The 12,556-nt window shown below is 44.7% G+C and overlaps 1 protein-coding gene across 1 annotated transcript; it reads right to left on the bottom strand.

Annotated features, from left to right (window-relative positions):
• Positions 1–1,014: 1,014 nt before the first annotated feature.
• LOC143161253 (cytochrome P450 2J2-like) lies at positions 1,015–9,321 on the bottom strand. Its single transcript, XM_076340053.1, has 9 exons — positions 9,115–9,321; positions 7,344–7,506; positions 6,558–6,698; positions 4,745–4,905; positions 3,768–3,944; positions 3,080–3,221; positions 2,738–2,925; positions 1,666–1,804; positions 1,015–1,193 (listed from the first exon to the last, which is right to left on the bottom strand). Exons 1-9 carry the CDS (start codon positions 9,319–9,321, stop codon positions 1,015–1,017), a joined length of 1,497 nt encoding a protein of 498 aa, XP_076196168.1.
• Positions 9,322–12,556: the final 3,235 nt, after the last annotated feature.

Here is a 12,556-nt window from a genome sequence, read left to right as displayed (position 1 = left end):
ACTTCCCACCGCAAAGCCTCCGCACCGCCATTTCCTTCCTGATGGCCAGCAGTGAGCCGCCGCGGGCACGACCCTTCCGACATTCTCTGCTGCTTCTTGTTCTGTTGGGCTTTGGCTAAACTACTCCTGAGCAAGCCCATGCAATTATTTTTTTGCAACATTTCTTTCCCCTTGTGTATTTTACTACCACAAACCTTTTTGGATAAACCTTTCCCTCATATAGTTGCAATATTGCATTTTTATAGCCATTCATGACCTGGAGGCACAGCTCCTCATGCCATCCCACTTAGGTTGGTATATGGTAGAAGCTGCTTCTACCACCCTGTAGCCTCCTAATTAAAACTTCCATATATGTATGAGATTTAAAAACTGCATGCTCCTGCTCCAAGGATCTCTATTTCCATTGCAAAGCAGGAGCAAGGTGGTATGGGGAACGTACACCAAACCGAGGCCAAGGCCACCTGAGCCTCAGGATCGGCCATGGCCACCTGGAAGTCCAAACTGGTGCTGAGGCATGAACCCAGAGCTTGTACGTCCAAGGCCAGCTGCCCCCACTGACCAGGGAGACCTCAGAAAACACAGCCCGTGGCCATTCAGGGTGCTGCAGCATTGGGATTTAGGGGTTGCTAAATGATCTCTGAGCGGCGGACATATCCTCTGTGGAAGAGCCACCGTGGACCCAACTGTGCCCATGGTTTTGCAGCTGGCAGACACCTTCCTGGGAGGTGCTAACGGCAGAAATTAAGTAATAAGGCTTTTAAATTCATGCATTTTGTCAAACTGATAGAGGGGAGGATGCAGGAGGTGAAGGCAAAAGCCCCAAGGGTTGTCCTTGTTGCAGTGTGCAGGATGTGTCCCTCCTGCCCTTCCCACTGTCACCTGCATGTGGGTGAGTGCTAGACATCTGTGGCCCATCATTTTGGCCCAAAATCTATGGGGCGGATAGGAGAAGGGGCGCTTTCCAGGCTTGCGGTGGGCTGAAGCTGGGGGGCGCGGGGCAGCCCCACGCCGGCCTCAGTCACGAGGCCGTGCGCAGATCTGGAAGGGCTTGGGGCAGCGCGTGAGGCTGAGCATGAAGGCGAAGGTTAACACAGAGGCCACCGGCGCCCGGAAGGTGAACTTCTGCAGGAGGGCTGCAAAGAAGATGAAGAGCTCGGTCCTGGCAAGCTGCTCCCCGGGACAAGCCCGCTTGCCTGGAAAAGGAGCAAAAATAACCCCACCGAGTCCCGAGCGAGCTTCAACCACCTCTCAGGCTCCTCTCTCACGCGCCGCCTTGCACAGGCTGCAGGAGCTTTTCTTCCTTGAAAGGTTAGGTGGCAATGTTCACCCACACATTTTGCAGAAATCTTCCCCAGAAATTTACTGCTGAGCAAACTGCGATGGTTGTTCGGATAGATGAAGAGGGGAAACTCGTCGAAAAAAACCCAGTTATGCAGCTTGCGCAAGAGGAAAAAGCCTTATTTTTTCATCCTGCGATAACAAATTGATTTCCCTCCTGCTCCAAGCAGTCAGTATTAACTGTTATAGGGATTTACACTGTGGGAAATGCTGGGCATGGGCTGAAAGCTGGACAAGGAGCAGTAACCCCTACTCTGGAGGGGGTGTCTTGGGGAATAAAAAAAAGCATTGCAAAGAGGAAAACCAACTCCCCATCCATCATCCTACCTGCAGAGAAAGGCAGGAAAGCCTCCCGCCTCCTATACTGGCTGTTTTCCAGGAAATGTTCAGGATTAAAGGTGTCTGGAGTCTCCCACACATTTTTGTCGAACATTATCGAAGTCAGGCTGGTCATCAGGGTGGTGCCCTGCAAGAGGTGGAGAAAACAGGCGATTACATGACGGAGAGGAGCCGATGTGTTGTCAGACTCATTTACTATTAGCTCTGTTCCACACACAATGTAAACTACATTTTTTTTTTAAGGGCAAATTTTTTTTTCCTAAGCTATGTAATTAAATGAGGGTGAAAGCCTACAGGATTGTTCACTTCTGTGCTCCTCTATATATCATCACAGTGTTGATCCGTACCTTGTGCTGCTGTCACTGGTGATGTTAATATAAACCATCTTTAAATTGATAACATTGTGTTCCCATAGGAATTTGAAGCAATTTAACTAACTAACTTTCAGTTGATCCGCTTTATTGTGCTTTTTTTTTTAAAACCTGATCTGGTTTATTTCCACATCCTCCATCAGAAAAAGAAAAATATTTTAATCAGTGTGGAGCAAAATGCCCATATTTTTTTATCTTTAATTTTCCTTGATGCAACCAATCATATACATGGAAGAGACTAGATATATCTAAATTTCATATTTGCTTTCATAATGCCAGAACAGTGTGTACGCATCAATACCTATTACCTGGCTTTTACCAAGTGCTACTTTTAATAGATGATTTTTAATACTCTGTGGAATTAAGAAACTCAAAGTGTTTGCTATCCTATGTTTCTTGGCCCTCTATTCCCATAATGCCTGGAGGGCGTCTTGTACAAAATTTAAGGGATAAACCTTGTAAAACTGAAAATTTTGACCAACACTGTGGGATCTCACAATTCTCCTCCGTAAGGAGGTGAGACCCATAAGAGCCCTATAGCATCCATCAGGAGGGCTTGTATTTTCTATATAACTGTGATATCTCCATAAGATCCTACTGGTTGTTTCCCCTCCAGATGAGATCTGGGACTTGGGCCATGAAGACCTCGCTCTGGTGGGGCAATGGGAGGGCTGGTGGTCTCCACGTACTTTGGGCAGGTGGAAGCCAGCCAGGGTGGTGTCGCTGGTGGACATCCTGGGCACCCCCAGTGGCACAATGTTGCCCATCCGCAGGACCTCACTCAGCACCACGCTGGTGTACGGCGTGTTCTCTTTGTCGGCCATGGCAGGCTGGCGGAACTGGCCGATCACCGTGTCGATTTTGAGTTGCACTTTCTCTATGGAAAGAGAGAAAAAAAAAGACCTGTGCTCAAAAGGTTCCCAACAAGAAAACTGGGGCATAGGCATGTCCAGCATGTGGTAAAGCTGGAAATACTCTGAGTTTCACTTATCTGGTTTTGGGCTAGATGAAGGACCCATCAGTGGCCCCACCCTGAATGTGGGGGTATGTGGCCATGTAGAGCAGAGCCCAGCGGATGGCGGTTGCTGTTGTCTCAGTCCCGGTTAAGAAGAGGTCCAGGGTGGAGCACAGCAGGTTTTCCTCATGGAAATATGAGCCGGTGTCACTCTTAAACTTGGGGAAAAGCATGGCAATGAAAAGTCTTATTAGGGAGGAGATGCTTTCAAGAACCCAATCCAAAACCATCCATATATAAGTCAAGTCCTGCTGCTATTTTATTATCCATCACCCCTGGACTTGGAAATTTCTACCCCTTACTTTCACTTATTTACAAGCCCTGCGGAATGCTTTGAAAGACACTCTGTTTGCTGTAGAGCAACTTTTGAAAGCAGGTAGCATTTTCAAATGTGAAGTTTCACGATAGCAAACACAGGCCTGCGAGCTCTCATAGAAACGTGAACATGTTCCGAGAGTCCTCCTACGCCGCATAACAGAATGGAAAATGGAAGAAGACAAAGTGCAAATACTTTCAAATGAAAAAAAAAATCTGTGTGTTTTCAAAGTGATCAGGCTCCTGCTGTTGCTAAAAGCTTGACGTGGAAGAGGTAGGGAGGAGAAGGTAATGTGGGAGGCACAGGCTCCTCTGACAGAAAAGCCTTGAGTCTCATCTGCTCGTTTCTTGGGTTAAGCTTTAGGTGACTTTAGGCATTTCCTTCTTACCTTTTCTATTTCCTTCAGGTAACAGTCAATATAATCTCCTGCCTCGCACTGGTCCAAATCCTCCTTGTGCTTTGTGATCACTTCCTTCACAAAATATTGAAGTTTCTCCCAGTGCCTGAAGATTTTCCTAAAGGGTCCTGGCAGCCATCTCATGACCAAAGGAAAAGCATTATACAGCTGGTGAGAAATCAAACAGAGCAAAAGAGCATTTCTTGAGTTAAAAAAAAGCAGGTATCACAGTTGAGATGGTAGTACAATTTATGAGTTCTGCTTGCTACCAGGAAAAAAAATGCTGCAAAGGTCAATTTAGTTACACAGATGTAAACAAGTACAAACAAGATAAGAATTGGCCAGATGTTTTCTGCTGATAAAGTTCTCTAATTTTGGGTGGCCAAAGCTGTCACCTAATGTGAGGTGGCCACTGGAGTCATAAATCAGTGTGGATGCAGAGGAGCCCCTTAGTGCTGGAGTCCGTGGAGGGGACAGAGATCAGACCTGGCCCATGGTGTGCAGCCATGCAGAACCTATGTGCAGTCTGTCCCCAAATCCACCTACTTTGGTTATAAACCTGGACTCTCAGACAGTTTTGTCATAAATAAAAGCTATTTGAGAAATTAGTTGGGAAAGGGGTGGGGGAAAAGAAGGGAATTTTCACTGAGAGTGCTACTAATTGACTCTTCTTTTTGTAGAAACATAGATATTTTTAAGGTTTTTCCATTGCTCTTCAGTTATGTCAGGCATAAGATTGGTTTCACAATCCTGCAGTGTTTTTTCTCCATGTGCCTCAATAATTTTAACTTGCTTTCTTGCTTTCCTGATGGATTTTGTGTATAAACCCAGTCTAATGTAAAACAATACTGGTGGTCATTTCCCTTATAACGTGACTCTGTTTCTACAGGGAAAAGCAGATTACACCACTGCCCTAGAAATTCCAGTTTCTGAGCTCTTACATGCAGCTGAAGCTAGAAAAGCTTTACCTGGCCCCAGAAACTTCTGATTAGCAGCAGTGTTTCAGCCAGCAAGTGCAGTAATTCCTGGAAACGGTTGTCATGGTAGTCAAACCAGTTCCCAAAAGTTATGGAACAGATGATGTTCGAAACAGCACTATTAATTTTATAATGAGGGTCAAATGGTTGTCCTGGAGGAAACAAAATGAAAGACAACTTTCTTTTTTTTTCTTTAAAGTCTCAGTCAAAACCACATTCTCTATCAGATCAACAGTTGTGAAGTTGGGGTGAGACCTCACCTACTTTTCACCCATGGTGATGCTGAGGCTTCACTCCGAGTCCTGGGGTCCCCACCACCCCCATCACCTCCAACATCCTGCTGGAGGTTGGACGTTGTGTGCCACGACATACTTTCTCCAAGGACATCCCCTCCCGTCTCCGGCCTAGGCTACTGGCACACACCAATGTTAGCGCAGAGCTGCTGAAGCAGGGTTTGAACTGTTTTCCAGGGAAAACAACCAGTAGGATGCCACATTATGGCTGTCAGGTTTGCATGCTCCAAAATGTTTTTGGTGTCGATTTTAAATGCCAAGAGAGGGTCCCTCAAAGCTTAGCCTGGGGCAGGGAGCTCAGGACTAACCACACTGCAGAAATGCCATTGCACTGGCCTTTAACTGTCCACCACAAAGAAATCAAGTGGGATGGGAGAGAGGGGAGAGGGTGAGGACTGCAAGTCTTTGTGGCCGCCTATAAAATCCAGCAATATTTCATATGGCCCATAGATGTGATGCACATAGCTCCTAAAAGAGTAAAGTGTCGGTGTGACGTTCATCACGTCTGCATTCCTTGGAAGAGCTATCGAGCAGAGACCGCCATCTCCTAGGGCACATTTAGGCAGCCTGGAGAGCTACTTGCCATGATATGAGAGACTAATATCAGTAACGAATCCAGTCCAGCCCTGAGCTGCTGTTGGTACGCTGGGGAGCATCGCTTTGAAATGCAAGGCACTCTGCACAGGACTGCTGATCTCTCCACTGTTCAAGAAAGTAATTAAACTGGGCTGGTGCTCAGATATTAGAGTGATGGACATGATCACTATTTGTCATTACTAATGGGGAGAAAGGCCCAAAACAGCAGCTTAATTAGTTTATTGATTAGGACTATAAAGGACTATAATCAATTGGCAACATGAAGTATTTGGCCTGTTCAGTGCAACAGCAATTGAAATGGAGCAAGTTCAGTATATAATTTCACAATTCCTATTTAGATCTTTCTTGTTTACTATATATAGCTCCATAGAATTAGCTAAACCCCATCTGCTTCTATTTAAAGCTGAAGTGCAACATCACCCATGTACCAACATACAAATTATTCTTACTAATATCCCTCTGGCAGTTCTTAAAAGCTGGACCATAAAAGAGCAAGGCACACGCTTCATCTGTGCATGATACAAAAGGAAAGCCTGACTAAACAAGTTTTAAAATACTTTGCAAACCAAGGACAAGCAGAGGTTAACTAAGCCTCTGAGCATACGTGCCTGATAGCATGAGAGCTGTGTTTATTCCTTCGCAGAATACAGGAGAGACTTTCTTAGCCATATAAATATGCAAGTTTTAATAAACACTTAGTATATATTTGCTTAATATTAATAAGGAAGAACTAAAATAGTAGGCCTGAGGTCCCAAATAAGTGCTAAAAGGCACATTCTGGAAGTATAAGATAGAGATTTGAGCGACTGAAGAAATGTTTTGCATGTTAGGAGCTGCATCAGAGTAAGAGATTTACTTCCCGCTGTTCATTTAGCTGGAAGCTTTGGGCACGGTGCTGTACCTTAACCACCCACCTTTCTCCTCCTCGATTGTCTCCACAAGGTACCGGCTCTCCTCTTGCACTTTGTCCTCAAAACTTACAGCAATGCTTTTTAGTGTTGCTGAAGCAAATTTTCTCTGTTGCCTCCATATATGCCCATTTGATGATTTGAGCCCTGTAGGTGGAAAAAACAAGTGAACAAACCTCGCTCTGGGTCATGTACGAGTGATAGGATTCAGAAATGGCCATTCATCTTGAAGAAAGACCCCAAACCAAAGCAAACAAACCCCACAGACATTGAAAAACTATAGCTTTGCCTGGGAATTAAAATTCAAGAGTAATTGGCTTATGCTAAAGATCTAGCTTTATGGATTTGCTTTAATCTGCTACTTTGTCACTTTGCGTGGGAAAAAAACGTGTAAGCCAAAATACTATAAGTACTATCACGCTGTTGGCAGAGCTGCAGGCAGGAGCACCATACCCCGTCTCTGGAGCTATATGCAACTGGGGGAGAAAAAGTAAAGGAGAAATTAAAACCAAGGGGAAAACTCTTCAAGTGTATCGATCGCTGGGCAGCTTGCATTTATTTCTGTTCTTTCATCAAGACCTGACTTTGATCCCATCATCATCCCTAAATCCCAGAGAGATTAAAACATACACCTGTGAGATTATTAGACTGAATTCAGTTTTTGCTTTCCTCTGTGCAATCTTTTATGGGTGCAGTTAACAAGGGTTGAATTCAACCTGTTTCTTTCACTCTAATTGTTATCATTGCAGATAGATGAAACATTTGTACCAAAATCCTGGTAGCTGTGCTTACCAAAGCCTCTAAATATTTCTTGGAGGAGTGGAATATTTGGCCGATCTGTAAATATTTCAGCCTGGTGGACAAGAGCTTCTCTCACCATCTGGTACCCGTTGACTACCACAAAAATCAGACTTCCAAACTGCACGCTGAAGATGTTCCCGTACCAACCAGTAAGCTGAAAGAGAGTTCATCGCCCTCTGAGAGCAAGAAGGTGGAGATTTTCAAAACTCACCTGGACAAGACCTTGAGCAATGGCATCTAACTTTGAATTTAGTCCTGCTTGGAGCAAGGGGACTTAAGAAAAACCCAAACCCAAGTCTGCAGGTCCCATCCAACCTAAACTATTCCATGAAGGCTGGAGATGGCATAAAAAGTGCTAGAGAGCTGTAGTGTGGGAGAGATGGTTTGCTTATATTTGTTAGTGGGTATGACCTGGGTTTCACCAGGCAGTTACATCAATTTAACTTGTAACAAGGACATTACTTGCTTTGTAACTGATGGGCATCTGCTCCATCCCTCTTTTTCACAGGAAGGGTACTAGAGGTAGTCACCACCTGGGTCACCACGCCCAGGCTCTTGCTGCTGAGGGCAAGGCACAACAAATAATCCCTTTCATCAATTTTGTGTCTAAAATAGTGTGGTTTCTTGTTCCAGCTATTCCATTTAGAAAGTGGCTCCAACTGCTGATGGCTAGAAACCTACTTCTAATTTTAAGCCTGAATACATTTATGGCTAAATTATAGCCATTTTCCTTGCATGGACTTTGCTGACATTACTGTCTCCTGTGCAGCGTTCAACTCCCTGATGTGTAAGAGCAAAGGGCGATCATATCATCTCTTGGGCCCCGCTCTGCCAAGGAGCTTGGGCCGTCTTCTTAGTATGAGTCTACATGAAAGGACACACATGGTCACCCTTAACTGCCATGGTGATTCGTGAAACCAGTCTGGGGCCAAATGGGTGTCTCAGTCATTGTGTGCATGTAAATGAATGTGACTAATTTTATTAATAATAATTGTGTGTATTGACAAAATATCCTGAGCATGCTGCCTCAGCCTTCCCCAAGGGTTCCCCTAGGGGACACCCATGCTAGTGGCCTGTGAAAAGCCAGGGCAGATAGGCTGGCGTCAGCCTGCTAAGTAAAAGCAAGAGAAAAATAGTCACCAGAAAGGATATTTGCAACCAGCAAGTCAGAACTTCTCCTTCCACTTTTTCAGAGAAGCATACTCAGCATGTATAAAATATCTCTCTTCCGTTGGCTTTGGAGGGAGTCAAAGCTCTGGAAACCTTTCCAGAGCAATCACTGTCTCTTTCTGTGACACAGAAGCCACAGGGATGGTTAACTCAGGGTCTTAGATGTTTCTTTTAGATGTAATGGGGCAAATCGTTGGCCTCTGAGCAAAGACAATGACAATACAATTTCCAGAGGTGATGTTCACAGTCCAAACAGTTAATTTCTCACACAGCGCTTGCCATCCCTCCCCCAGCCTGGCCCAGACCCTCCGAACCCTTCCTGGGCTCCAGCAGAAAATGGTCATGGTCAGATGGGAAGAAAGAAGAGGAACATGTAGGTCTTCTTCCATATGGGTTTCTTTCCCATTGGACCTTCCTACTCCCATGGAAGAGGAGGTGATACTAAGAGAGAAAACCAAGAAGGGTCGTATCTCATACATGGTTATTATATAGCTAGTTCTTCAGAGGCTGCCCTTGCTTCGCAGGTTTGGTGACAAAAGTCACTGGAGAGGTAAAATATTGTTAGTAGGAGAAATGTCCATGGAGCTCTTACCTTCTGCAGCGCAAGATGAAAGGGCTGCTTAAAGTCCACAAAGGTTCCCATGAGAGGAAACAGCTGTGGCCCTGGAGGGAAATTCCTGGGACGCCTCTTTATCACAAGGTCTATAATCAAAAGAAATGTGATCAGAACCACCAGGGGCGTCCAACCATTCAGTTTTTCCAAGAGAGAAACCAAATCGGGCCAAAACTGAAGCTCCATCTTGGCTGATGAACTCACGGATTTTCGTCCCAAGAAGGGACTTGATGCTCGTGTTACATTTGCTAAAACAGGAGTGAGAAAGGACTGGAAAGAAAACAAAACAAGATAAGATGCTGATAGCTTACTGGGGACAGGACTTGCCATGGGCAAGCTGCTTTCTCATATACAGCTACTGCCAGACCACCTGCTGAATAACTAAGTTTAAACACCAGGATCTCCAAAACCAACCCCAAACCCTCAAACGTTTGGCCAAACAAAAGCAATCTTGCAATCCTTTAGCTTTACATCTCTGTCAACTCCCTAATTTTCTTATGGAAGAATATTCCTCCCTTCTGCCCTTAACAAGGAGCTCCTTTATACAGACACCTAGCTGGGATTATAAGCGTTACAAACATTTGAGGTTAGGTGAAAGCAGCTTACTTGGCTAATTACATATGGTGGGTGTTGCATAATTTAAAAAATGGTAAGGCATCTGAGGTGATGGACACCATACAAGCTGCTAAGGGGCTGATCCTGTTAAGGGCTAAGTGCTGTCTGCAAAGGGCTGGATGCCTTCAGCGCCCACCAAAGCCTGCCCGGCTTTGCCAGAGTCATCAGGTGAAGTTTGGACAAGGGAAGCACTGCAAGAGCCCAGGGCTCTGCCCAGCCACTTAAATGAGAGTTAAAGGAGCTTAATTTCAAGAGTGAGAACGTAGGCTCATGTGCTTGCCAGCTAAAGGAGAGATTGGAACTTATGCATTTAAATCTCCTGGGTTTTCCGAAAATCTCCTTTGAGAAAAGCTTCATGCTGTCCCGGGCGGAGGCTGCAGTGGACCGACAGTGACCTCTGTGACTGTGAATCAACCTTGAGTCGACTGCCAATATTTTAGCTACAACTTGTTTCCAGGTCTTTTTTTTTTTTTTCTTTTAAGAGATTTACTTTGCAAACAATCTAAACTTATACCAAAGCAAAACTCAATAATGATTTTTTAAATTATTTGCCTAGAAGTTATGGTGAAAAGTTCAGAAGAATGGTAAATTTTTATTGTCTTCAACATTTTTCAGAAAGTTTTAATTTTTCAGGAAAAAAAGGAAATTTTCATAGGAAATAATAATTAGGAAAAATTTTGGTATTCTCCAGTCTTTCACCACTTTTAAAAGCTTTGCTGTCCATGTCTTTCATTACCTTGGTGACTGCAGTGCCAGCAGAAGCACACACAGGCTGTATGACAGACCTGCACCTTAGTTATTGCAGGAGTCCTTTTTAAGGGTAATACCTACCTGCAATCCAACACTTCTTGGTTTGAAATATTATTTACAGGTTTCTGGATGGTATTAGGCACCAAATGTGGAGCAGTAATGGGAGAAACATCTCACATGACTGGTCTATAATGTATATTTTACATATCACTTTAGCACAGCTGTGAGCAGCAGTGGTTGGACATACTTTGCTTGTCCCCATGCCAGTGCACCCGTGATGCTCCTGTACCCATTTGCATCAACACACCTTTTCCACCCTTCCCAGTGTGGCAAGCCAAGCCTCGCTTACCAGAGGCTAAATCAGGATAGTGGGCTCGTGCTCTTCATCCTGGCATCGGGGAGATGACTCGGTTGGTGGAGGTGTCAGCCTACAGCATGCTCAAAGGGACTGTGATGATAAGGCGTCAACTTCTGCTAGCCCAGTTTCACTCCTCTGTTCTTCGCTATGCCATATGATTTGTCAGCATGCACACAGAGTGCAGATCCCTCTACCACTTGTGGCTGCTGTGAATCGGGCTACGTGCAAAGCCAAGGTGTTAATGTGTTCTTCTGGGTGGTGTTGTGGGGGTGGATGCATCGTGGTTGACAGGAGAAATGTTATTTTTAGCAGGAGGAGCACATTTTGCATGTACTCACATGTGTCTTGTCAGTCAGAAACCTCAAGCCTATTACTTTGCCTTGAAGCTTCACATGTCCAAATGCATCTCTTCACAAAGTCCTTAACATGCCAGATTTACTAAAGATTAGGGAAGAGCATTCCAGTATTACCAGGGCTCTTCTAACCTCAGTAGACAATAACACCAGCATGTTACCAAACCGCATTGTGACAATGCTATTTTGGGTCCCAGGCTTTAATCAAATCAGTTCCCAGCACATGGTGATGTGCAAATCCCCAAAGCACTGAGGAAGTCATATTGCTGCAGCGCATGGGCAGTACAAGAGTGTTGGACAATTCCTAGTTTTGCAGTCTTGAAAAGACCTTTAGCTGCAAGATCCTGGTCACCTGGAAGATGAACCTGTGCCTGTGGCCAGCACCACAAACACAGGAACATAGGTCTTCTGTGGTCCAAATAACCAAAATGTGAATTAATATGAGATAAGGATGTACACCCACACATCTAATAGGGAGTGGGATGTAAACCCACGTTCCCCAGTTCTTCCTTGAATACCTCTTCTGATCACAGTACACAACTTTTTGATCACCTCACCTGAGCTCATGGATACTGGGCAGATAAATTATGCCATATTGCATGGACACACACACATCACTGCTTGAATATTAAGGCATCTTGAACAGCCAACAGACAGAAATTGGCCCATATGCTTTGTACCTTCTTCCCTGGCTAGATGTCTAACTGTGTGCAGAAGGTTTTGAAACACAAAGAGAAACATTCTGTTAAAAATGCAATTACCATTTGTTTTTCAAGATATAGTATCCCATTATTTTTTCCAGAGAAGTGAAATTCAATAAGGTTACAACAGAATGTAGTCCAACAGTTACCGTACTTTCAGAGCATTATTTAAGCTACAGAATTTCTTAATGATTAGAAACATATGTAGGAAAAATCACATGCAAAATGAGAATGACTGGAGACAATTTTCCCCCCAAACACTTTTTTTCAGGCAAGTAACAGCTCACCCACCACTGTGGTTCCATCCACCACATTGGAGGTGTGAGACCCCCACCCAGCCGGGGAGCCACGTGCTCAAGTCATGTCAACTGACAGGCTCCATCAAAGTCCAAGGAGCCATCCTGATTTACATCAAGGAATATTTTGCTGTTTCTTTCCTCCTTATGTCGGGCCCAAGCGAGTGATGCCATTTTCACCACAGGCAAGCTGATCAATGGCAGCAACCACCCTGATGTGCGTGTTAAGGCCACGTCCCAGAGAGCTTTCACACAGGTGTAGCTGCCATTTCACGATCCAGCCCAGGTGAGTCCTAATGGACCCGGAGGCAATGGCAGCTCTGGACACTCATTTCCTTTTAGGATTTG

This window comes from Aptenodytes patagonicus, chromosome 5 (genome assembly GCF_965638725.1).
Source record: "Aptenodytes patagonicus chromosome 5, bAptPat1.pri.cur, whole genome shotgun sequence".
Lineage (NCBI taxonomy): Eukaryota > Metazoa > Chordata > Aves > Sphenisciformes > Spheniscidae > Aptenodytes > Aptenodytes patagonicus.
This window is presented reverse-complemented; position numbering and strand designations above follow the sequence as displayed.

What these genes read in the sequence shown, in the direction of transcription:
- LOC143161253 (XM_076340053.1), bottom strand. Translation starts at nt 9,321, where the DNA reads ATGGAGCTTCAGTTTTGGCCCGATTTGGTTTCTCTCTTGGAAAAACTG. An exon ending in ACCTGAAGGAAATAGAAAAG is followed by an intron (nt 3,222 to 3,767) that starts GTAAGAAGGAAA and finishes CTTTTCCCCAAG; the next exon opens with TTTAAGAGTGACACCGGCTC. An exon ending in CACATACCCCCACATTCAGG is followed by an intron (nt 2,926 to 3,079) that starts GTGGGGCCACTG and finishes CTCTTTCCATAG; the next exon opens with AGAAAGTGCAACTCAAAATC.